This window comes from Pagrus pagrus, assembly GCF_965226575.1.
Source record: "Pagrus pagrus genome assembly, chromosome: 18".
Taxonomy (NCBI): Eukaryota; Metazoa; Chordata; class Actinopteri; order Spariformes; family Sparidae; genus Pagrus; species Pagrus pagrus.
In genome coordinates, this window is record NC_140202.1 from 19,104,182 (window position 1) to 19,128,214 (window position 24,033).

At 41.6% G+C, this 24,033-nt stretch overlaps 2 protein-coding genes across 3 annotated transcripts; one reads left to right on the forward strand and one right to left on the reverse strand.

Annotated features, from left to right (window-relative positions):
- The first annotated feature begins 825 nt into the window (after positions 1 to 825).
- Positions 826 to 13,006, forward strand: lclat1 (lysocardiolipin acyltransferase 1). Of its 2 annotated transcripts, none has more exons than XM_084382183.1 (6): positions 826 to 1,182; positions 6,142 to 6,309; positions 6,764 to 6,962; positions 7,825 to 7,971; positions 9,531 to 9,647; positions 10,634 to 13,006. In XM_084382183.1, exons 2-6 carry the CDS (start codon positions 6,142 to 6,144, stop codon positions 11,158 to 11,160), a joined length of 1,158 nt encoding a protein of 385 aa, XP_084238309.1. In that variant the 5' UTR covers positions 826 to 1,182; the 3' UTR covers positions 11,161 to 13,006. The 2 variants fall into 2 exon arrangements, with proteins under 2 accessions (XP_084238309.1, XP_084238310.1); XM_084382184.1 differs by having other exon boundaries at positions 826 to 1,017.
- A 3,271-nt stretch (positions 13,007 to 16,277) lies between these two features.
- LOC311274039 (protein yippee-like 5) lies at positions 16,278 to 23,000 on the reverse strand. Its single transcript, XM_084381453.1, has 3 exons — positions 22,846 to 23,000; positions 20,682 to 20,853; positions 16,278 to 18,520 (listed from the first exon to the last, which is right to left on the reverse strand). The coding sequence occupies exons 2-3, from the start codon at positions 20,820 to 20,822 to the stop codon at positions 18,296 to 18,298; spliced, it is 366 nt and encodes a 121-aa protein (XP_084237579.1). The 5' UTR covers positions 20,823 to 20,853; positions 22,846 to 23,000; the 3' UTR covers positions 16,278 to 18,295.
- Between the last annotated feature and the right edge of the window lie 1,033 nt (positions 23,001 to 24,033).

Here is a 24,033-nt window from a genome sequence, read left to right on the forward strand (position 1 = left end):
CACCTCAACTACTTTTTGAAGGGAGATGTTGTGCTCTTTGTCCCACAACATTTACCTCACAGATACAGATACACGTTACTTTGCAGACTGACTCAAATCACTGTTTTGATGACTTGCTATTTGACTTGACAGAGAATAAATGACTTGAGGCTCGTCTCGTGCCTGAAAGTTAGATAAGACTGGATGAAAAGTTATCCAGTAAAAGTTAAAGTCTTGATCTGAGTCAAGATATGTTGCCTCAAATGACTTTCAGTTTAGTTTAGTTTTTTAAAAAACAGTTTTCAGTCGTTTGCTTTTTGTTCGATTACATTTATTTCACTGAATATTGATAATAATGCTCCAAATTCAACTTATCATACTTTTTTGAGCAGGTTAGATAAACTGCCCAATAATATCATTATTAGGCACTAGGCAGGAACTAATACCTGGCCTTTTTATTCTTTTTTTTAATTCTTTCTCACTCTTATGTCATATTATCTTTCTCTACTTATATCTGTAAACTGTAACAAGCATTTCTGATTCTGAAAGCAGTGCAAAAATGACAGTCTGCTTCTTCTAGCACAAATAATTTGCATGAAGAGTGCATGCATGGAGTTTGTTCCCCATTGTCTGACTCTCCCCCTTTGCACCTTCTACAAAGACTTAATGAGTGCAGGCAGGTCATTTGATTACAACAACCGCAGTGACGGCAGACATGTTAAATATAAACTGCTTTCAGTATCGCCTCGGTTCAGCTTTGCTCCGCATGCCTCATCTGCGGTTTGCTGCCACCTTCTCGTGTGTGCATCTTGCACGAACAGCACCCCCTGTTGACGCGCGGCTGTCACGACAGGTGAGAGGTGACAAGTTGAGAGGTCGCGTTAGCAGGACGGTAAGGCGGCTACACTTTTGCTGCAGTCATAGTCAGTCGCGTTTAAATGCACTTAAATAAACCGAAGTCGTCGTGGGCTTGTCGTTGGCTCGACTGATATCTCTTGCGAGACGAGCAGCTCGCCGCACAGTACCGGGAGGAGTCAGGTTTGTGGGCTTGCAACGCTGCTGTTTGATAAGCTTTGCTAGCTAGCCGTCGTTAGCAGGCTGCTAGCTGAGCTGCTATGTCGCAGTCAAGCGTTTGGACTCATCGGAGCTAACAGAGCTAGCTCGCCTAAGACAAACTTTACTTCTGGAGGAAAAGCACGAAAGGTGGGTTTGCTGTCACCCGACAGTATGTGGTCGATTACTCGACAGTAGTAAGTAATGTATGGTGCCCACGATAACGGCGGCTAACATAAGCTAGTGTCTGTTTCGTGTGAGATTTGGCTTGCAAAGTTGGCATGCACGTTGTTGTTGTAACTGCACCTGCAGCCGAAGACTGCACTGACAGCAGGTAACCTTGTGGTCTCAAGTGGACATTGTGGTTTAAATGACTGCAGGTTTTCTTGTTATTGATGGTGAGCTAATGTCTGAAATGCTAGGCTGATATTCTCTGTTCTTATCTTTTATGTTGGTTAAAAGTGTGTGGCCACAAACTAACCCTATCATAGCAGTAGCTTTTATATCAGCCAGTCAGTTTGCCTCAGTGTTATGCCACCACTGTTCATCTGTATGGTTGTCACTTATTTGCATGTAACACAAGGGTTAAGTAATTATTTACCAAGACGGACAGAACATGGAAAATCTCGTTGAGGGCCTGATGACTCAAAGTTAAACGATGATGAACCCATGTTGTCTTTCTGGTTAAAGTCCCTGCTCTGTCTTTACCCCACAGGGAAGTTATGGAAAATGTGTGCACGTCAATTAATGGCACATTAGCTGCTTATTTTATTGGGCTGCATTAGATTGCACAAACGAGGCGTGGTTGAGCCCTTGTTTCGCCCATGCAAGTTAATTTAATCACATAAACCACCCAGAGTTATTGCATTAATCGATATAGTGCCTTGGGAAGATGCATAACAGCCACTGACATGCACTTTGCTCCCAAGCTCGTTACTCATCCATAGGCTGCATATTATGAAGCTGCCACTGTTAATAAAACCCCAACCAGTTCAGACACATGTACTAGAGACTATCAAAAGTAAGTCTTGTAATCAACATGACTTCCTCATTCAATGCAATCTCTTGTTTGCACTGGGATCACTGTTAGAGTTCAAGGTTGCAGAAGCTATATTGCAGTCGTTTCCCCATCTGTGTGCGGTTTGTATGCATGCACAACACATACGACCTGCAACGATTCTTCAGTTATTCCGTAAGTTGATTGAAGTGAAATTAATTGACACCTAATTTGATAATCAGTTAATAATTTCAGTCATTTTTCAATCAGAAATGATGAACATTTTGCATTCCTTTGTCCTATCATGGTATTAGATGAAGGGTCTTTGGGTTTTGGACTGTTGGTTGGACAAAAGCAGCAATTTGAAGATGTGGGCATGAGGGCAACATCAGTGGTTGTTTGAATAATCAGGAGATGAATCAGTAATAATAATATTTTTTAGTGGCAGCCTTACAACACATGTGACCCCTATTACCTACCTGTGGTGCTGCTTGAACATGGTTGGACCCCTAAGAACATTGTAAGGGAATAGGTTTGTTCCAGTCTGGCCCGGCCTGTCAGGCACCAGCCCATTCTGGTTGGGTCAGGTACAGTATTAATGCTCTACTCGCTACAGCTTGTTGCAGATTCATTAATTATGTAGTTGTCAAGCCATTAAACAGTGACCAGTTGTTTTTCCATGCCTCTAATGTTTAATTTTTTGCTATTTTGCCTCCAAAGTTTCAGTGAAGCTTTGTAAGTCGCGAAGGACTTGTTTCACAAACATTGTGTCTAAGTTCGCAAGGTCATGAAATCAAATCAAATTAAACTAAATTGTGATGGTGACTATGTTTTTGGTTATCATAGCAAGTTAGAGAGTGAGGAGGAGGTTTATTCTCTCCAAGTGAGAGGCCAGGTTGTAAAACAGAGCCGCACTTAAAATGTATCTGCAATTAATTTTACAGCATTATGTATTTCATTCTTCCTCCTCCTGTCTCTCCCACTCCGTCTGTCTCTTAACACACATACACACCACTTAAGCTCTTTGTTTAGCCTAGACATGCTTGACCTCCTCACTCTGCTTTGCTCTGTTGGGGTGTCTGGTCTTGTCTTAAAGTCAGGAATGCAAAACAATTGCCAGAGAATTCAGACTCGGACTATGAGGAGTATGCTGTGCTTTGCGTGTGGTGGCGTGTTTGGGGAAGTGCTTTCATAATCATTACTATGGTGATTAAATAAATGTTGAACCAACCCACATGGACGGGACTACATCAGACTCACAAGTGGTTCTTCTTGCTTTGAAGTATGGGAACAAAACTGTTTCCGTGGATGCCTTATATAAACATTGTTCTGTCCCAGGTGTGCACGCCAAGCGGAAGAACAACATGTTTATTTAACACTTTAATGTCCATAATTCCATTCACTTATCACATCTCTGGCTCCAGGTGCCTTTTTTGCTGTATGTATGAATAGGTGTGTCTGATTGTTCCAGCAGCCACCCAAGGGTGTGTTTTTTGTTTTCGTGGGGACGCAGCCTAATTGTGGCAATTGTGCTGAGCAAGCCTGTTTTTCTCACCTCTCTCCTGCCTCACATTTTCCGTCGTTATAACCAGTAACCCTTAAACCCTTATTGCCAGCATAATCATGCACGCAAACACATTTTGCTTCTTTTAAGTGCACCTTCAGCCACTTTGGCGGCTGCCGTGAGACTTTTGCTGCGTCACGGTGCCACAGAGGGTGTCAACGAGGTGGGGGATGATGGGAGTGTTGGGAGCAGGGAGTGTGTGAACTGAAGGCTTGTGCAATCATAACAGTAATTGAAGTGGAAAGGTGAGAACCGCAGTTCATACAGGAGAGGAAAACACGTGCTGGATGAAATTCTCCGTGTAGCATCAGCTCAGACGCCCTGCGTCAGCAAGGTCAGGGTGTACTCAAATCAAGACTCCCTGTACTTCCCCTTGTAACCTTTTTCTCGTGGGACCTGCTTGTAATTTACTTCCTCCAGGGCTAAGCTTAAGATTAGTGAATCTTGATATTTAAAAACCTTGCATTTCAAGGTTTTCTGAACATGCATGTTGTTTCTCAGCAGTGAGCTCCTTCTTGTCTAGTCACACAAACTATATCCAGATGCAACTTAAATGAATATATATTTCATATCAAAGTGTAAAATACAGTATATCATGTGTCTCAGCATGTAAAGGTGCAGCTCGTAAACATTTGACATTTAAATGATGTGGTTCTCTTGGATGCCATGTAGAGAATGTTTTTCATCCACTTGCACTAGAATATAAAGTTTTGGTTTGACTACATGGAAATAAATGTAACTATTTGGGCACTTAAGTTGAGCTATATGTATTTATATTTATAGCTTGGTAGCTATTTGAATATTTTTTTAAACAATTGGGAAGTTGTCAGCGATTAAATTAATTTCCATCTATTTTAATAATCGATTAGTTGGTTTCAAGATTTTCTGATTCCAGCTTCTGAAATGTCAATATTTTCTGGTATTTTTAGCCATCCGTGACAGTAAGCTGAACATCTTCGGGTTGTGGACAAAACAGCAGCCCTAGACCTTGCACGCAACAGGTGTATTACATCATTCTAGTGACCTATTCTCAGGTTTGTTGGAGCCATACTAGGACTTGCATGAGGTCACCCAAGTCCTAATAAGGTGCCACAAAATGAACATGATGGAGGGAGTTTCCAGTCGAGCACACAGTTCTGAGAAGACGTCTAATCAGGCAAAATAAATGAAAACTGGTATGAAATTTACCATTTCACCTTATTTTAGTCATTGTCATATTTTGAGGAAGATATGTATAGTTAATTACCACTTGACTTTTTAATCACATGCTCAATTCCTGTTGACCAAAAGGTTAGCATGTTGACACAGCCAGACTACACTGGTGAAATTTAACTTTGCCAATTCTGTCCTGGAGATCTGTGCATGTGCTGCCTTTTATATCTTTGGGTATCAATCTAGGAAGTGAAAAACACCTGTGTGGGTGTACCATATGTGGGGATTTTAAAAAGGGAAATGTTCCACAGGTGTAACATTACCACTGAAAGCTGAAGTGGTCACCACTGATGTCATTGAAATGAGAAGGGATTCCCATTGGCATGTCCGGATGAGCTCTTTAAACTTATCAGATATGTCATGGACAATTGAAGGTCCCGTTACTTGGTTTTGAATTTCAGACGGATTGCAGGCTCAGGTCACTTCACTCAGGCATTTAATGACTGTGTGGTATTTCTGCTATGTTACGGACATCCTTAACCAGCATTCCGTCCACTTAAAATAATTTCCATTTCCATGTATCCAGATCATTAATATGTGTGATGTTTATACGTGTGTGCTTTCATTTCAAAGTCGCTGCGTCATCAGCTCTTTTCAAAATTGCCTTGTAATACTTCCATCACTGTAAACGATCATTGATGTAGAGGCTTATAATGAATCATAAAACTAAGGCTAATTATCAAACCAAGGTTGTAGTGAATTCATTCATGTCTTTCTTTATCAAAGGATTATGAGGTTAAATATTAACACTTCATTAGTCTGTTATCATGTAATGTAGTTTCACTCCTAATATCAGGGAACTCAAAGGTAACTATCATAGCTTCAGCTTTAGTGGATGTAGTTGGGGCATTTTACTCATTTTACTACCAATTTCTTTATTTTAAGAATGTCATAAAATGTTAATGCCTCTGTGCAGACTTTAAATTCAGTGAAATACTTTTGTAGCCACAGCCACACTTGATTTAGTGACCATGCACCCACAATTTGTTAGCTACAGTCAGAAAGGTTCCCCTATTTACATTCCACACTAGGAATGTCTGCCCTGGATTTTCCACTGTTTGTGGGAAAATATGTCAGAGGAACAACAGGACAGCAGTCTCTGCTATTGATGAGACTGTCGATAATCCTGTTTGTTTCATGTTACTGAGACGCTCCACTTCAGCTCGTTTCCATAGTGGTAATCCAACTCAGGAATAAATTCCATAAACATCATCATGTTTCATACCCTTTCATAGTACAACTCACACTTTGACTGCTCCAAGACCACTTTATTTATTTATGTATGATTTATATTCCACCTAATCTAATCTAATCTGTGTTGTTCATCTGTCCACAGATGGCTGTCTCGGTGCGGGGCCTGTACTTTGTTGTCACCCTATTTTTGGGTAGTTTCTTTGGAAGTGTCTTCATGCTGGGTCCAGTCCTTCCCCTCATGCTGCTGTCTCCCGCGTGGTACCGCTGGATCACCGATCGAATCGTGGCTACCTGGCTCACCCTGCCTGTGGTGTGTACACCAGCTTAGCATTTACTTAGCCTACTTTTGAGCGTGCCAGATGGTCTTAGGTTAGCTGTGTTTGACGCAGTCACGAAAACCTGCGTCATCTCAGCCTATTTTATGTCTCCCTATTAAATAAGATTTTATTTTTGTCAGAAGTAAACTTAATTTACTCGGATTACCCATGAGAAAAATTATGCAAATCTTGTTTACAGTGACCACATGGATTGACAGCATTATTAATTTATCTTCCTCTCACTCTTGCCTCTCTCTTAAATTTATCTTTCCACCTTTTCTCTTCCCAGTCCCTCCTCTCTCCCTCTACATCCTTTTTAAATGATCATTCTTGTCTCCCCTTGATCATCCACCTCTCCATTTTGCTCTGTCTCTCGCTGCCTCTTTCCATTCTTCCCTCTGTCACTTCTTCATCCTCCCTGCATCCCGGCGTCTCTCCCCTCTGTAGTCCTTGCTGGAGCTGGTATTCGGGGTGAAGGTGGTGATAACAGGTGATGGCTTCATTCCGGGGGAACGGAGTGTGATAATCATGAACCACCGTACACGTCTGGACTGGATGTTCCTGTGGTGTTGTCTGCTCAGGTACAGCTATCTTCGTCTGGAGAAGATCTGCCTCAAGGCTGGCCTGAAGGCTGTGCCCGGCTTTGGTGGGTATACAGTGGATGCATTTTCCTTTCCTATACACACACACACACACACACACACACACACACACACACACACACACACACAGACTTAAGCTCCTCTGCATACCATAATATAATATATATTTTACAAAGCATTGCATAATTACAAAGCAGCTAACTTTTAAAAGAGGTAAAATAGTTTACATTCCCAGAGGCAGAGCATTGGTACTCTGATGGCAAAGGCCCAATGTCTGAGACATAGGCTCTAGAAAAGTATTCAGACCAGTATTGTGTGTATGCTGTGGCGGTGCCTGCAGCCAAAAATTTAAATAGAATCAACTTTCTGAGAAACGCAACCTGTTCTCATGCTGCAGCTGCCAGTCATATAAGCCAGTGATCAGACTGGCTGGTCAACGGTAGTGTTGTTAACTACCGATATTGCCTACGTGTAAACGTTTTCTTAAAAGCACCGGTTCACATGATACTTTTTGTCATTGTTGGGAGTGAAACAGATGCTGTCATATCGGCGAAAAAAGAGACATGCACAAAGATTCAGAGGTCTGCCAATTTGCTCTGAGTTGCTATTATGTTGCTTGGTGTCTCGAAACAACATTGTGCTGCCAGGAGACTGCACCGGTAGGGAAAGAGAAATACTCTGCAAACTTGCTGCAGAAGGAGAAAGCCTCTCTGTTGTTGTTCTGTTGTTGCTCTCAAGCTGGCAGTTGGAAACCAGCCGCTATCCAGGTGGAGTTTGCGGACCAAATGATGATACTTTCCTAGTTGTGTCCTCCTGGGCTAGTTGCTACAATGCCCGAGTTGGTCCGAATAAAACGTTAAAAATGAGTTGAGCATGAGTAATCATGATATTGTATGTTATTTCCAGGCTGGGCAATGCAGGTGGCCTGCTTCGTCTTCATTCAGCGTCGTTGGGTGGAGGACAAGAGGCACATGGAGAACATGCTGGACTACTTCTGTGACATCAGAGAGCCACTGCAGCTGCTCCTGTTCCCAGAGGGCACAGACCTCACTGGTGAGAAGCAAATAATGCAACATCTCCATCCATTCATGGGACAAATTGCCTACGTATCATTTGTTAATCTCAGAATTTGTTACCCACCAACCAGTCTCCACAGCTCAGTGTGGCACCTGTCTTACACTTTCTCACTGACACTGTTATGCAAACACAATTTCCAAGTGATAAGGCATAGCCAGATCCCTTGACGCACACTCTACACAGCCATTTCTGCAAGAATGCTCTGATGTTTCAATCCAAGCAACAGCGACACCAGCGTCTATAGCCCTCTCAGATCACCATTAAGCCAATCAAAGTCCCGAGTAACTTTACTGGGGGAAGCTTAACCTCTCTTTGCATACCATGATGTCATGGGAGGCCCAGTAAAGTTGCGTCATAATTAGTTAGCAGATTTAGAGCTTTAAAGATTGTTACACTTTTGGTGTTGTGTTTTGTGCCCCTGGATGTGAACATACGTCTGCGTTTAAGCCTCTTAAACCTCCAGGCTTAATTTGGCACAAAAACAAGGGGATGTATATGGTGTGTGCTGAAGTTATCCTGTACTTGACTCTCCTAATTCCTCCTTCTAGAGTTGACATACAGACCTCCATTCACAGGATCAGGTCCAGGGTGCGCTTAAGCCCCTCTACAATTTTCCATGACCCCTTTTGAAGCTTACAGAGCCTGTGTGAATTGAATGAAAGATTGTATAAGAATTGCAGCAGAGGCCTGATCAACAAAGGTCCGTCCATAGTCTCTTTGTCCTACAAGCCGGCCTCAGTTACTCGTTGCATAATATGACTAATGAGTCATGGTATAGTTTACACGTTCCCGCAACAAGTTCCTGAGGAATGTTTGCTTAATAAACAGTCATCTTTCCTGTGTTTACATCCCTGTGGTTTTTATAAATGTGTAAGCATTTGTCACTGGATGTATTTCATGAGTGTGGTCATATCTCGTGACCAATATTGTTATTGTATAACTTCTATTTTTGTAATGGTATACAGAAATCTTCTACCAATTGTATTTCTTGTCAATGAAGTTCTACTTTTTCTAAAGGAGGATACGAGGATATTATATGCAATGACTGTTGTTGCACAGTTTGTGTACATTTAGCGATATTTTCTTTTCACAACAGAAATTAGATGGTAAAGCCACTCTTCAGATCAGTAGCTGTTGAGTAAAAAGTCTAAATGTATTTATATATTAATATATATTATTCTTATTTAGTCTTTGGGAAACACATTTTGCACTATTTTCTGACACCAAAACAATCGAGAAAGTAACAGTCAACTGGTTAACTGAAGATAAAAATAATCATTAATTGCAGCCCTCACTGTTAAAATAACACGATCAGTCTTATCTTGTTTTCAGTTGTGCCTTGAGAATAAGTAAACACACATTGGTCTCTCTCCTTACTTGCAACTAAAAATGTATATATGCATCCCTGATTACTCCCAAATCAAAATGGTTACCACATGCAACATACACGTATGTAATGTGATTTACAAGTTAACCTGATGTTATGCTGTGATTGTAGATGCTAGAAGTTTATCATGTGCCTGTGTCTCCTGCAGAAAATACCAGAGCAAGGAGTGATGTGTTTGCCGTCCAGAACAGCCTGCCAAAATTTGAGTATGTGCTGCATCCCCGCACCACTGGATTCACCTTCATTGTGGACAGACTACGAAAAGGTAGTGGTGTGATCCACTTCAGCCGTTTTTCTGAAAACACGTCTACATCGTCAAATGTTAATCTTAGTTTGCAGACATGTGCTGTGTGTGTTTATTTGACCGCAAAGACAATAAGTAGGACTCAAAGTCTGTCATCATGATGGAAATATTTTATCAGCAGAACCAGGGGGAAATGACATGCTATCATGATGATTGTAGCTAATCCACTGACGCTGTCTGTAGAGGAGGGATCATACCTGTTATTTATTAGAGTCGCAGACCTTTGCTTCATCCTCCTGCCAGCCATTACAACACCCCTGGGATTCTCATGTTTCCCTATGAGCTAATTCTGGCAGCCCTCCAGGGTTCTTAAATACCACCTCTGGCCCTGTTGTCGCATCCCCCACCCACCCTGGATGCTGAGCATGGCACTAACTCTCCAAGCAGGTGTTGTGAATCAATGTGATGTCATCAGACTTCACTAATTCTCCTCTCCCTCTCTCTGCACCGCTGACTGACATGCTGTGCATGTTGTTCTTTGTCCAAGTCCACTGTGCCCCTCTCAGCTCTATTTTTACCATGGTGGAGCCGAGCTGTACAGGAGCAGGCGCTGGCAGGTGTCATCCTGTCCACTTGATATTTAATTCAGCTCTGTCTGTGCGTTATAAGGACACTGCAGATCAGTGATGATGGTGTGAAGCTTGTGGTAGTTTTGATGGCAGGGAGGGGATGAAACTTTAAGATCCTGGATAATTAGAGGCACATGTGTAATAGAGCTTGGAGCAGGGGTTTTGTAGGGTGTATAACACAGTTCCAATAACAAGTCCGGATGTGGAAAAGGGATCACATTAAATCTCCCTGCAGTATCATGCCGTCATGTCTGAAACTACCTAGTTTACAGAAAGTAAATAGTCCAGTTTAACGTCTTGTTCTCATTATATTAGACTGTTAAATTAGCAAGTTTTTGTCCTTTGGTAATTTGTTTTAAATGATGTTCCTTTTCCTAGGAGACAACCTGGATGCCGTCCATGATATTACAGTGGCATACCCCAAAAACATCCCTCAGACAGAACGCCACCTCATCCTTGGCCTTTTCCCTCGTGAGATCCACTTCCACGTCCACCGCTATCCAGTGGCTTCGCTTCCTGCCTCTTCCTCCGACCTGGAGTCCTGGTGTCGAGAACGCTGGGCCGAGAAGGAGATCCGTCTGCGGGACTTCTACTCAGCCCAGCCCCGGGGCTTTGATAGGGAAGGTGTCGCTCGCGTGCCACCTTGTAAGACGGAGCTGCGAGTGGCTCTCATCAAAGCAGCCTCACTGCTCTACTGGACCAGCTTCATTGCTCTGTGCTTCACGGGCCTGTGGCTGTGGGCTCCATTCAGGCTCTACTTCGTGGTCGTGGTTGGAGTGTTTGTGGCCCAGCAGAAGTTTATTGGAGGGCTGGAGCTGCTGGAGTTGTCTTGCCATCGATACTGGAAGTCCATGGCTGCTGACGTGGGTGAGAAGAGTAAGGTGCTGGATGGGAAGATGCAGTGAGGATGGAGGACAGGGTTGACTGGACAATGACATATGTTCAGCAAGGACACTGAGGACTCAGTTGTCCTGAGGAGGGCTAGAGGGTCCTTTTGAGGAACCCGGTGCTTGATGCCTTAGAAAGGGAGTAATGAATTAACCTCCTGACGGTATGCATGGCTTCAGTGGAAAGAGCTTATCTTTCTGTTGAAGAAGGAAAAAGAGGAATGTTATGTACATTTATCTGTGTTGGATTCAAGGAATTCAGCACACATAATGTCTCACTTGTATGTCTCTACCTGTATAATCACTGTTATTTAGCCTGCTGTCCATACATTTTAGCCATTTATGTTATTAGGGCTTATTTTTGTTGTTTGTTAAGAACCTCATTGTGTCATGAACCAATGCTGTTTAGTGTTTGTTAAGCAGTTGCCATGTCTTTGAAACTGGTATGTGTTGCCCTTGTTTTATATCAGTGTCATAAGTTATGGAGCAGAGCCATAGTACAGACCAGCTGTACATATGATGACTTGACTCTAACCAATATTCAAATCAGCACTGTAGTGAGCTGGATTAGACTGATGGGACTAGTTAAATTAATCAGTTCCATTAGACGTCTCTAGTCTAGCAAGGAAAGAAAAGGATTGATGTAATTCACAGAGAATTATTAAGGAATATACAGGTATATATGTGTACCATTGTTTACCTTTTATTGGGTATAATTACCCTTTTATACAAATTGGGGAATGAACCTTTCCCAGTTAGTCCGTAGAGATAACTTCTGTGACAATGTTTATTACTGTATAGGTCTGTTAACATAAAATATGTTATTCAGCTTGTTTCCATAAAAGCCAAAGGTGTGAAAAACAGATGTGATTTAAAAAAACAACCAAACAGAATGTAGTCTGTCTTTGTCAGGAAAGGGTATTACCGCAGCCACGCTGAGGTAACACTTGTGGTCATCGACTCATCGAGATCAAAGATCTTAAGTGTTGATAAGTGTCGAAGCAGATGAGCTTTGTGCCCTTTCTGGGAGTGAAGGGATGCCTTGTAGAGGCAGGATGTGGGTGGTGCTGGGGTGGAAGAATGTCCTGTTGGGACAACATTACCCCTCGATGTGCTGGGTGGCACAGAGGACCAGACTTGGAGTGGAAAACTGGCCCTGAACTCAACCTAATCCAAAAAAGCCCTGTAATGCCCACCTCTGCCTGTGTCCCTCTCTAGAGGACTGGCATTGATGCGCCTGCTAAACTCAATTAGCAAATGACAGCTGAGAAAGCGACTCCAATTGTGCCAAAAAAGGACAGAAATTGAAACAAGATTGGAGTGGCGCTTCAGCCACACTTTTAGCCACTGACTAAGCTTGCCACTCAAAACCATTCAAACCCTGTGAATTCTGTGAGTCAGGAAACATTTGTGTCAGACAGTCTATAGCAGTTAATGTAACACTGTGCAATGTACGATCTAGCTGACTTCAGCCCTGTTTTGTTCGACAGATGTCTTCAACCACACTTTAGAAACTTGACTGAGACCTCTTTATTTGTTTATATGAATCTGAAGCTCCTGTAGTTAAAAGTGTAAATGGGGCTGTTTCCAGTCACTGTGATCTAGCTGAGTAACCAGTTTTATCATCAGCATGTAGTAATTTACCAAACATGGTACAATATCAGTTTCCTCAAAACCTGAACCAGCTAGAATCTCCATGTTATACTCTGTCACCTGTGCTGTTTTTTGTTGCCCATTTTACAATCACTTTTTGATGCTGGACCTCTTTAACGTCACTGTCCTCAGGTAAATGCAGTGGACACTGTCCGAGTCAGGCTCTTAAAGGAGGAAATATATATCTAAATAAATATACTCTATCAACTCATTCACGTTTCCAGTCATTGTTCTCTTGAATCTTGGGGACTAACTGCTGATATTACTTGTAAAGTCACTTGATTTATTAAAGAAATTATGTAATACAGGGTTCATACAAAGTCTTGAAAATTTTGAAAATGCTTACTTTTAACCCCAATGTTTTCAAGGTTAGGAATATGTTTGAATTTTAATATACTCCTTGAAAAAGCATACAACTACACAATCACTCATGTAAACCAACAATCTTTAAATATTTTAAATGAAACAATCCTGTAGTCGTACTTAGGTGTCTCCTGGCATCTCACACCAGACTCAGAGCAAACCTGATTGGTTGACTGACATGGAGGGCCAATGATGATAAGGGGATTTTTTTCTCTCTCTTGTCTGGCGTAAACACAATGTGCAAGCAACCTCTAATATATACACTCTACTTATAGTAATTTCGAAGTGATGATAAAGTCTGGAAACTCTTGGTGAAGGTACCTTGAAAGTGCTTGAATTTAACAAATGGCTCCATGCAGCTTGTCGAGTGTAAGTCACCAGAAGCCCGAGATCCTAAATAAATTTGAAAAGACGTTATTAACATCCTTTTTCATGCCAAAATCTTTTTACGTTCTGTTTTGCTTTGAAGCTACAGAAATGTTTTGTTGACTATTTTACTGAACGTATCCTTTAAAAAGCTGCAGAAACACTGATTATAACATCGGATTAAAATGTAAGACGGGGCTGACATGTTGTGACGATATTGCATCACGTAGGAGTTGTAACAGTAGGTTTCTTTTGTGTATTCGTCATGCTCCTCTGACATTTTTTGTTGCTGCAGAACAATTGTCTCTGCAGCCCTTGAATCCAGAATTTACTATAAACCATCATCACCACACTGCAGCGAATGAGTCAACAAGACCTTGAATGCTCATGTTGCACAACACCAGGGCCTCAGTTTGCCTTGTCTGTTTTTGCACACACACATACACATATTCCGGTCTACCATAGTCAACCAAAAAGGTCAGGAGCTTTGAAGGTGAAGAGCAGTCGCCATAGTAACTAATGTTGACTCCCCTGTCTCCTAGCAACGGGATGTGGAGTGATGTCAATGGAAAGCATGCTATTTTCTCCCGCTGACAGAATGATGTCACTCCTTTGTGTGTGTGTGTGTGTGTGTGTGTGTGTGTGTGTGTGTGTGTGTGTGTGTGAAGGGAGAAGTTTATTTCTATATCCTATATCTCCGCTCTCCCGAGAGGATAGAGTGGGGGGGTGTGATGCTGACATCCCGTAGAATCAAGAGACAGACAAAAAGGCGAGGATAAACTAAAATAGCTGTCTGGGGACGATGAATCATGGGCCAATTAAGGGTGCAATTATACTCCTGGTTCCTTTTTTTGTCTTCCCAAATTATCATCTGCGTCTGAATATAACTTCAGATTTGCTCTGATAGGTTTGACCGTGGGTGGAAAGGAGAAGGATGATGCACATAGACATCATGCTATACTTCACTCGTGCGCCCGTTTTCCTGTCATCAAATTTCGCCCTAAAAGACTAGGGTAGTAGAATGGATGTATAGGATCCCTAAAACACTAATGAGAACTTGAGGTTTATGGGTCATAGTTTATTTATTGGGATCCACATTATGTGTGTGCTTAAGTGCAGCCAGCCTTCATCAACTCCAAATTAAAACCATACATTAACATTAAAGGTTAAAAATGAACTACATCGACGTCGTATGACTTCAACGTCACCACCACTAAGCTTCTACACTATACTGTACACAGCTAAACTCCGTCTGTTGGCATATTTATATCCTTTTTTAGGCATTTAACCGTAAGTCCATTCAAAAAACCTGTTGACTTCAAGACAAGGGAACAGGAAGTGCAAAAATGCTACTTATTTCCAGGTTTTAGGACTCTTTCCTGTGGCACTCTATATCCACAGAGTGAATGGGGTTTTTTTAGCTGCTAGACGAGGGGTATTCAGTTGGTTTCAATATGCAACAATAGAAAAAAAATGATTTGCCATATTGCCCACTTTGGGCAGCCCTGCTTTAGGGAATCTTAATGTCCCTAGTCCTGCTCAAGAGCACTGTGGAAGTTAAAGTTAGGTGGAAAATGGCTCTCTCACGTCAAGACTGTGTCAGACCTAGATTTGTGCCATGTCTATCCAATTACATGCGGACTAATAGGATCAACAAGGCAATGTAATTATCCTTATCGGCCCGATGGCTTTTTCAATAGAGACAGCAGATAATCCTAAGGTTAAGCAGGGACAAAGTCAGACTACTATGAATTATAAAGCAGGCCAGTGAGCTCTGTGGAGATGGAGGAGCCTCCTTTTTGCTTCGAGTCATGTCCGGCATTTAAATGGCTCTAGATATGGTCATAAAAGCATCAATCTTCCGGATCCATTAATGCTCTAAATCCCTGGAAAAAGAAAAGCAACTGCGACGGACACAAAAATAGCCCTGACCAGAACAGTTTGTCTGTTCAACAATCTTTAATTAATATTTGTGTGAGCTAAGTTTAGTGCTGCGTGTTGGTCGCCTCCAGGAGCGACTGCAGAAACGCAGATCTGTTGTTGATTCCACCACTGTGACACAGACACACTCACAAAGAAGCCTTCCAACAGGATCAGGGCTATAAATAACTCAGCACTGCAATATTAGTGGGTGGATTAGGAGTGAATCGTCACTGCCTATTTATAAACCCCAATGCAGTCAAAACCTCTTCATCATGGGTGATTCACACTGAATCCTGAATAAATCGGATCAAAATGGACTTTATAGTTCTGATGTGGTATATATTTGTCATGAATGTTTGCCTTTTCCTAAACAACTCAGTCAGTATTTGCCTGTATTTGGACAGTTATTTAACCGCAGTAGACTTAATTCATGTTTCTGCCTCAGAGTAATATCACTGACATGTATTTCCAGACTGCAGTGAGGCTCGACAGACCATGCCAAGCAGGCTCACGTCAGAGGCATCCGAGGGAAAACATCTTCAGAGATCATCCTGTTTCTCAGTGTCCTGCTGCCACCTACAGGCCTGAGGATCCAGTTCTGATCCCCTGGATCCATTTATGGACATGAACATGATAATATTTTAACACTTACGTTTGTGAATCTCTATGTGCTTATTTATAAAATTTGTCTTGAACACTGTATCGAGGAAGAGGGAAAAGAAAAATATACTGTATTTTGGCAGTAATTATAGCCTGTTAAATCACTCATTCTCTGACTCTATTGCACTTTCTGACGAAAATATGGTCTAAAGAAAGCACAAACAGGACGATGAAATTTAACCCAGCAAGACTACATTTTTATTTAGAAATCACATCAGAGAAAACCCCGCTATAGCCATACAAGAAGAAAACATTTTTTCCAAACCTCCAATCAAGAAAACATACAATAAGATAAATGTATCAGTCAATAAAATAATAGTCATATATAGAATAAAGAAATAAAAGCAATGGCCTATCAATAAAATGGTAAAAGTTAACAACAAAATGATAATACTCTGTCATGGCCATTGACTGTACACTGCACTAACTCGGGGGTATGGATGTCATTGTCCTGTAGAAGCCATTTATATATAATTCAGCTTTGTTTTTTTTTGTAGAAATGTCAACTTGCACTTTCTTGCATGACCTTGTAAAGGCGAGCAAAAAACATTAACATTGCCTCTAGTGAAGGCTGGACCAGTATGGTAACGCCTGCAGGCATACACACTCTGAAGTGGCACAATATTACATCAGGGCCGTGATGCTGTGCATTCCAAAAATAACCTCAAATGTCACAAAGATCGAGATTTTTCTTTTTTTTCTAACAATTTGACATTTGGGTTGAAATCTTCACAGGACACTGCAATATAAAATGGAGGCTCTGGCATAGTCAGAGGACAAAGGCTCAACTTTAAAGACTCCTACTCCATTAAAGCTTGTTTGGCTTTGTGTTGTAAGAAACAAGTCATCTTATGACCAAATATGCCTGAAGCCGAGGATTATAACAAGACGATGGGTCACTTTCCTGAAAGTAGGAGACAGCATCTGTGTTTAAAGAAATGGAGTCCAACTCAGGCTTGATTTAAACATATTTTCAGTGTGTCGTTTCAAGCATTGATAGAAGAATTTCTGCTGTGGGTTCTTTTTCCAGCGGATGTCTGTAAGCTTGTCTCCAAATGTTGGCTACTTCCAACGCTTCCATGACCCATCCTCTCATAATCCTGTCCTTAATAGCCAGCAGGCAGCCAGAGAATGTCTCCATCACGTCTCACACACATTCCTCCTCCGTCACACTGAGACACATGGCTGGAAGGTACACGCTCCTCGTAAGTCACCAAAGTGACATGTTCACACGGCACATCGCACAGGCACAGAATCCATGCTAACAGATGGAGAGTGGTCTAGCTGAATTAAATTGTAGGATCACTTGCATGATTGTCTTATGTACATGAGATCACTTTCACGCTATGAACTGCACTTAAAGCCACTTTGTGCACATGTCAATCAAAATAAATGCACATCATGTGCGCCAGATCTAAATAAAACTCCTATCAGTCAAACACAATAACAAATATTTAAATATGACATCAATCTGTGCGGTATCATTTGGATGAGAAGAACAGAGATTTTAAACACTATTATATTCATCACACTACCAGCTAATAAAAGGTAACTGATATAGAAATAACAACTACAGTGGTCTTAGTTGCATTCAGTGCTCACCAGTGACAAATACAATTGAGACAAAGTTGACAACACGGAAGCACTTGACCCATTTTAAAAGCAATATGTAAAGTGACACCTCCATTGGTTAATTTCACATTGCTGCGTAGAGAGTGGGCTGGTGCTCAGCTCTACTACCTCCAGTTATTTGAATAAACAAAACGACCAGGTGATTTTTTTTTTTCACGCGACTGACCATGTCTATAATCATGCATATATGAAAAACTGTGGAGCATGCCTTGTGCAGAGATGGTGAAAATTCTGTGTGACCGTGCATGAACACTTAAACAAGTGAAGTGAACTCCCTATCTAAGGTCCCCAGCTGTTTTTTAGGGTGGTGCCCTGTGACACATAAATCAGGAAGTATTTTGGGGATGTCTATTCAGCAAGAATAGAGCCAGCAAACCAATCTTCTAATCAGCAGAGGTCTAAGGTTCATAGGCCAGAGACAGGGAAGGGTGTGGTTGGGAGGAGGAGGAGGGTGAAGCCAAAACTTCACTGACCACTAAGTCTGCAGGTGTTGGTGTGCAGCACAGAGGTGAGGGGATAAAGGAGAGGGGGAGGAGTTAATCCGAGGTTAGGTGGCTCATGAGTTGTCTGAGGGGACGTGCTCCTCAAAGCCCTCGCTCTCCCGAACCAGCGCCCTCTCCAGGATGACCCGTCCCTCCTTGTACCGCTGACTGTCCTCGGTAGCAAACTCATAGATCCAGCCCAGCTTACTGTTGCAGTTCTTGCAGCTGACATCCCTCACCATGTGTCTCCCGGTGAGCATCACTCTGTCCTGCACCTCGCTGTACTGGAGGTTCACCACCTGTTGGGTTCAGACACAGGCATGCACACTCATTTTTGAAGCAGGGAACTAGATACTGAATATGTGTGGCCCGTTTGTTTTACGGGTAAATAGTTATGTTTACATGGACCCTAATATTACGGAAGCCCTAAAGGGCCATGCATTCATTCATTTTATTTCCTCTGTTTTCCAGTGATAACAAGTTAATGTCATTTGTTTTCTCGAGATCTCGAGTTATTATCTCGAAATAACAACTGCCGTTTCCCGAGATAATGGGATAATTTCTCAAGATCTCGAGATAACGAAACTTTGTTTTCCCGAGATAGCAAAATAATTAATTCGAGATCTCGAGATAATGACTGTGATATGATAGGCCTGAGATTATGGAGACGCCCAGGACTTCGTAGCTGGTCAGCTATGTAGTAGGGCTGTAACGATTCATCGAGTTACTCGAGTTACTCGATTACAAAAATTGGTCGAGGCAAAAACTCTGCCTCGAAGCGTCGTTAAATTCCTATGACGCACAGGGATCTTGAATGTTCCACACGGACCGTTGTTAATACTGCGTAAAGTGCCGTACACGGACACGGAGAGCCCTCTCCGTCGCCGGAGAGCCGGAGAGCCTCTCCGTACTCTCCGGGCGCGGAGTGTCCGTCACTCCGTCGCGGGGAAACGGAGACGGCAAGGGCTGTGATTGGTCCTCTAAACTTACGTCCTCACGCGGGTTCTCCAGCAGCCCGGGGGGGATTGCATTGCGTATCCGCCACCACGACGGAGAACTGCGAAGGCTCGAGATGACATGCCAGAGCAGAATCAGTTTGTGCGCGTTTAAAAAACTTAGATATGATATCTGCTTTACAGACAGTTGAGACCGACGTGACATGTTCTCTCTCTCTGTCTGTCTGTCTGTAAGTGTGTGTGCACGTGTGTTTGTTTACGTCGGTCCGGAGCTCCTCCCTTCGTAAAACAGAGCGGCGGAGAATTGTAGATGCGCGACGATGAAGAAATTATTAATTAAATGAACACGGTCCGGACCGGTTCTATAGGAAAAGTGACCTTAAATGACTTCTGTTGTGATTTGGTGCTGTGTATAACATAAAATTATATATAACACAGCATGCGTGCACACACATAGGTTGCTAGGTTACCATAGCAAATAGGCCTATCCCAGAGATTATATATTATTTGTTAGTAGGTGGTTAGAAGGTGCAATCCCTTTTTGTAATGTTGTATAAGACAACACTAAGGCAAAATGGCCGTTACTATTTAAGTTTGTATTGATTCATAGTGTTACATGTTATACATGTTTTACAGTAAGTTGAAACTGTATTGTTATTTAAGGAGGAGTTGGAGTTGTAAGAAATACCTCTGTTTTTTAAAGAAATAAAAGCCAAATGGTTGATCATTTTACAGCCACATCATTTTCGTCATGCATTATTTGTTTTGGTTGTTTAAAAATGCAATATATATATATATATACGATTAATCGATCGATAAAGTGCTAGATTAATCGATTCCAAAAAGAATCGATAGCTACAGCCCTACTATGTAGTTATCGACGACATCAGGCTCACTTAGATTGTGCCGCCGATATAGCTGAAGCCTTGCTAACCGTCTTTTTAGATTACGCACACTAATGTGTATATTATCTGTAATAGCAAGGCTTAATGCTATTTCAGCCTGTGTTGGGCCTTGATTGAAAAGATATGTGACGCGGTGATCGATATGCTCCTGCTCCTCTGACATTGCTACACTGAATGATGTTTCCTGCAATGATTTAATATACTACACTATCGTTTTGTTTTCTTAAGATCTTGAATGAATTATATTGTTATCTCGGGAAAACAAAGTTTCGTTATCTCGAGATCTCGAGAAATTATCCCGTTACCTCGGAAAACGGCAGTTGTTATTTCGAGATAATAACTCGAGATCTCGAGAAAACAAATGAAACTATCCGAGTTATTATCTCGAAATAACAACTGCCGTTTTCCCGAGATAACGAAACTTTGTTTTCCCGTTTTGTTTTCTCAAGATCTCAAATTAATTATATCGTTATCTCGGGGAAACAAAGTTTCGTTATCTCGGGGAAACAAAGTGTCGTTATCTCGAGATCTCGAGTTTTTATCTCGAAATAACAACTGCCGTTTTCCCAAGATAATGGGAAGATAACGTGTTTCTGTACCTTGTTGAAGAGGAAAGCTCTGCCTGTGGCTCCTGTGAAACGTGTCGAGATGAGCTCAGACCTGTTGGTCAGGATGGTGTCACAGTTGGCGCAGGAGAAGAGGCGCGTTCCGCCAATGTGGTCCAAAAAGATGCGTCCCATCGTCAAATCTCTGGGAGTGACTGAACTAAGGCTATAATATGAGACAAAGAAAAGCAGGCTATTTATTCCTGGAAAGTTAAATAAAGGTAAACATATACATACATGACAATGTTTTAATGTATCCTAGAGGTTTTTCCATACTGTTTATCACATGGGTAGCTACTCCTTCAACACAGCTGTTTGTGTGAGGCTATTATAGGCAATGTTGTAAATCAATGAGCAGGACTCCTTTATGGTCACATTGGACTTTTAAGTCTGTGAAGATTCTCAGTCATCCATGCCACAGTTTATACAGAAGTTCTCAGTCAAAGGCAAGTAAGTACCTCCTATTGAAATAAGGACAAAGTGAAGTTATTTTGGTTTCTGTTTGGTTTCTCTTTTATGTCTCCACTCGCCCTCAAGCTCATTTTTATCTCCCATCTGTTTATCTCTTTCTTTTTCTCAGTCTCTAACAATGTAGGGAGGCTTTTGTTTGTGCTTATGAAGATAAATAGAGCGAAACGGTGCCCCCGAACAAAAATATGCCTTGTTTGTAAAAATCATGCACAAACACCTGGATCTTGTGATGTGCTGCCCCATGTCTGAACTGCATTTTCCTGTTCCTGAACAATTTCATTCGGCAGGTGTGCTATAGATTTGACCAAATCGATGAGTACTGTGCATTGGACCTTAACGACCCTACAGAGGGGAAATGCCTGAGACCCCCGACACATCGGTCAGAAATGCTGAAGCATTTTGATTGACAGGTGAAAGAAACATCTTAAAGAATCTAAAGCAAGTCCAGTTGCCACTGATTTATGTTAAGAAGTACCTTGATTTCAAGTATTTAATTCACTTAATACGCCAAAACAAACAGACATTATGTTTGGCCACTTAAATATATTTCTTTTATTTGAATTAACAATTTTTTGGAAATATTTTTTACAAACTTGTGATAAAGACTGTATCACAACACAATATAAATCGTCCTTACGTTGGAAAGGACTTTATCCAAATCACTACCCCACCACCACCTATTTAAATGCCAAATTCAATAACTTCATAATATTGGGTTGTCACTGTTAGAGGTGTAAATTCACTTTTGAGATTATTCTTTGTAGTGTTGTTGAGTAGACATCCTGTGTCTGGGTTCAATGCTGGTGCAAATCGACCTTGGAGCACCAATCCTGCGTTACACTTGAATTTTCCTGTGTGTAACATTTGTCCTCATTGCTGTTTTTGTAATTTTTGAACCACGTTGAGTGTTTGTTTTCTCCAATTCAAGCAGTGACCATCATAATAAAACACATGCATAAAACACTGTACTGCACATGTAAATTGCAGTTCAACATCTCCCGAATTTATCTTCTTTAATAAACAATTTACAAGGCTACATGAAGCAACATAGCAAATGACAGGAATAAATCAACTTTAGTTGAAAATCCAGCAGAAAACCAAACATTATGAGCTCAGATTTCTATATATATCTGTATTTGTGTTACTTTTTTGAGATCTTTCCTTGCTGTGGCATCTCCCTGTTTACAGATTTCAGCAAGTACTCTCTGTTCCTGCCTGTCTCATCATGAAGACTGTTGACTGTAGATGGCGCTGAGCTTTACATAATGCTGAAAATAAAAGCCATTATGAAAAAAATATTTTAAAAAATAACCTCTCGTCTTAGACTGGGGAGAGAAACGGAAGAAAGTTCATGAAGAGCAGCAGAGCAGGGATGCCTCTCCCAGGACGGACTGACATGTAATGGATGTCGTGTTTACGGTGCAGATTCATTATAACCACAAACTCTAGATTATACAACACATATGAAGATAAATACTTTTCACTAATCGACCAAATGGAAACACAGTTGCTGGTTCCCGTCGTGTTTAATGGACATTTTGGCCGAGCGGTGTCGTCACGATTAATAAAAACAGCTAACATGACGTTAGCCGTGCAGCTAGCAGCGATAACGACAACAAGATAGGAACAAGAAAGCGGAACAACAAACAGGTTTATATCTGCTCAGCTCACAGTGACGGCTCCCTACCTTTTCAAAGTTGCTTCAGTGGAACAAAATGTCCCCACCTGCGATGATGTCACCGATATTTGAGGTGTATTTTAGACGCACATTGGTGTTTTTGTAGCGTCGTCGTCGCGGCTTTGTTGTTCTTTTTCAGCTGTTCCTGTCTGCGCTCTGCTCGCAGCTAGTATCAACATCCGGTCGTGACGTAGCAGCATGTGCTGCAGAGGCACCACCAGGTGTCAGCAGAGCAGAGGGGACCTGAATGTCCACAAACCATACACACTGTAAGTGTCTTTGTACTTATTGAACCTGAACCTTATTGCAGTGATGGAAAGTAAATAAGTATACATTTACTCAAGACCTCTATCTATCTATCTATCTATCTGTACATACATATATCTATCTATCTATCCATTCGTCCGTCCGTCCTACAGCCTAAAGTCTCCCTGACAATGTGTGGACACTTCTGAGAGGATGATGGATGAAAACCTGGGGTCTCCATCAGCACGGACACAGGTCGGCTCAGCTGCAGCAAGGGGAAAGTCCTGAACAGCATCTGCTACAGAGCCATAAAATACAAGAATAGGCATTCATCATCATTTTGACATGTGTAGTAATAATAAAAAATAATAATAAACTAATAAATGACTGCTGGATATTTCAACAAAACCGAATATTTTTGATGAGACAACAGAACAATTTGCGGCTGGAAAACCAGGTATTTTTAACTAGACATTGGGAGAATTACCAGCCGTGTTTGTGACAACACCAGGTAAGCCAACTCATGATCGTTTCCCATTCCTAACCAAGTTGGTTTTGTGCCTGAACCTAACCAGACCAGCAACACACAAGTCTCCAACCCGATCGCCGGAATAAATCTTGTTATCAGTTTCTGAAAATCACAGATATGTTGAAACTTCACATTTCTTTATATTGCAACTTTATGTTCCTTAAGGTTCCCTTTTCAATCACTCATGATCTAGTTAGGTTGAGACACGAAAAACACAGTTAAAGCTATGGAAAATATCATGTTTTGGCTTAAAATACCTGCTTTTTGTCACCAAAAACACGTCTGGAAAATGTTCAGAGGTCTCCTTTACAATATCCAGCGGCGTCCTTGCCTAGCTGTACTCCACAACCTTCCCCTCCGCCTCCCCATATGAAAGTCATAAACATGCAATGTGAATGTGATATGACACATACAGTACCAAA

What these genes read in the sequence shown, in the direction of transcription:
- LOC311274039 (XM_084381453.1), bottom strand. Translation starts at nt 20,822, where the DNA reads ATGGGACGCATCTTTTTGGACCACATTGGCGGAACGCGCCTCTTCTCC. An exon ending in GAGCTTTCCTCTTCAACAAG is followed by an intron (nt 18,521 to 20,681) that starts GTACAGAAACAC and finishes TGAACCCAACAG; the next exon opens with GTGGTGAACCTCCAGTACAG.
- lclat1 (XM_084382183.1), top strand. Translation starts at nt 6,142, where the DNA reads ATGGCTGTCTCGGTGCGGGGCCTGTACTTTGTTGTCACCCTATTTTTG. An exon ending in AGAGGGCACAGACCTCACTG is followed by an intron (nt 7,972 to 9,530) that starts GTGAGAAGCAAA and finishes TGTCTCCTGCAG; the next exon opens with AAAATACCAGAGCAAGGAGT. An exon ending in TGTGGACAGACTACGAAAAG is followed by an intron (nt 9,648 to 10,633) that starts GTAGTGGTGTGA and finishes TCCTTTTCCTAG; the next exon opens with GAGACAACCTGGATGCCGTC.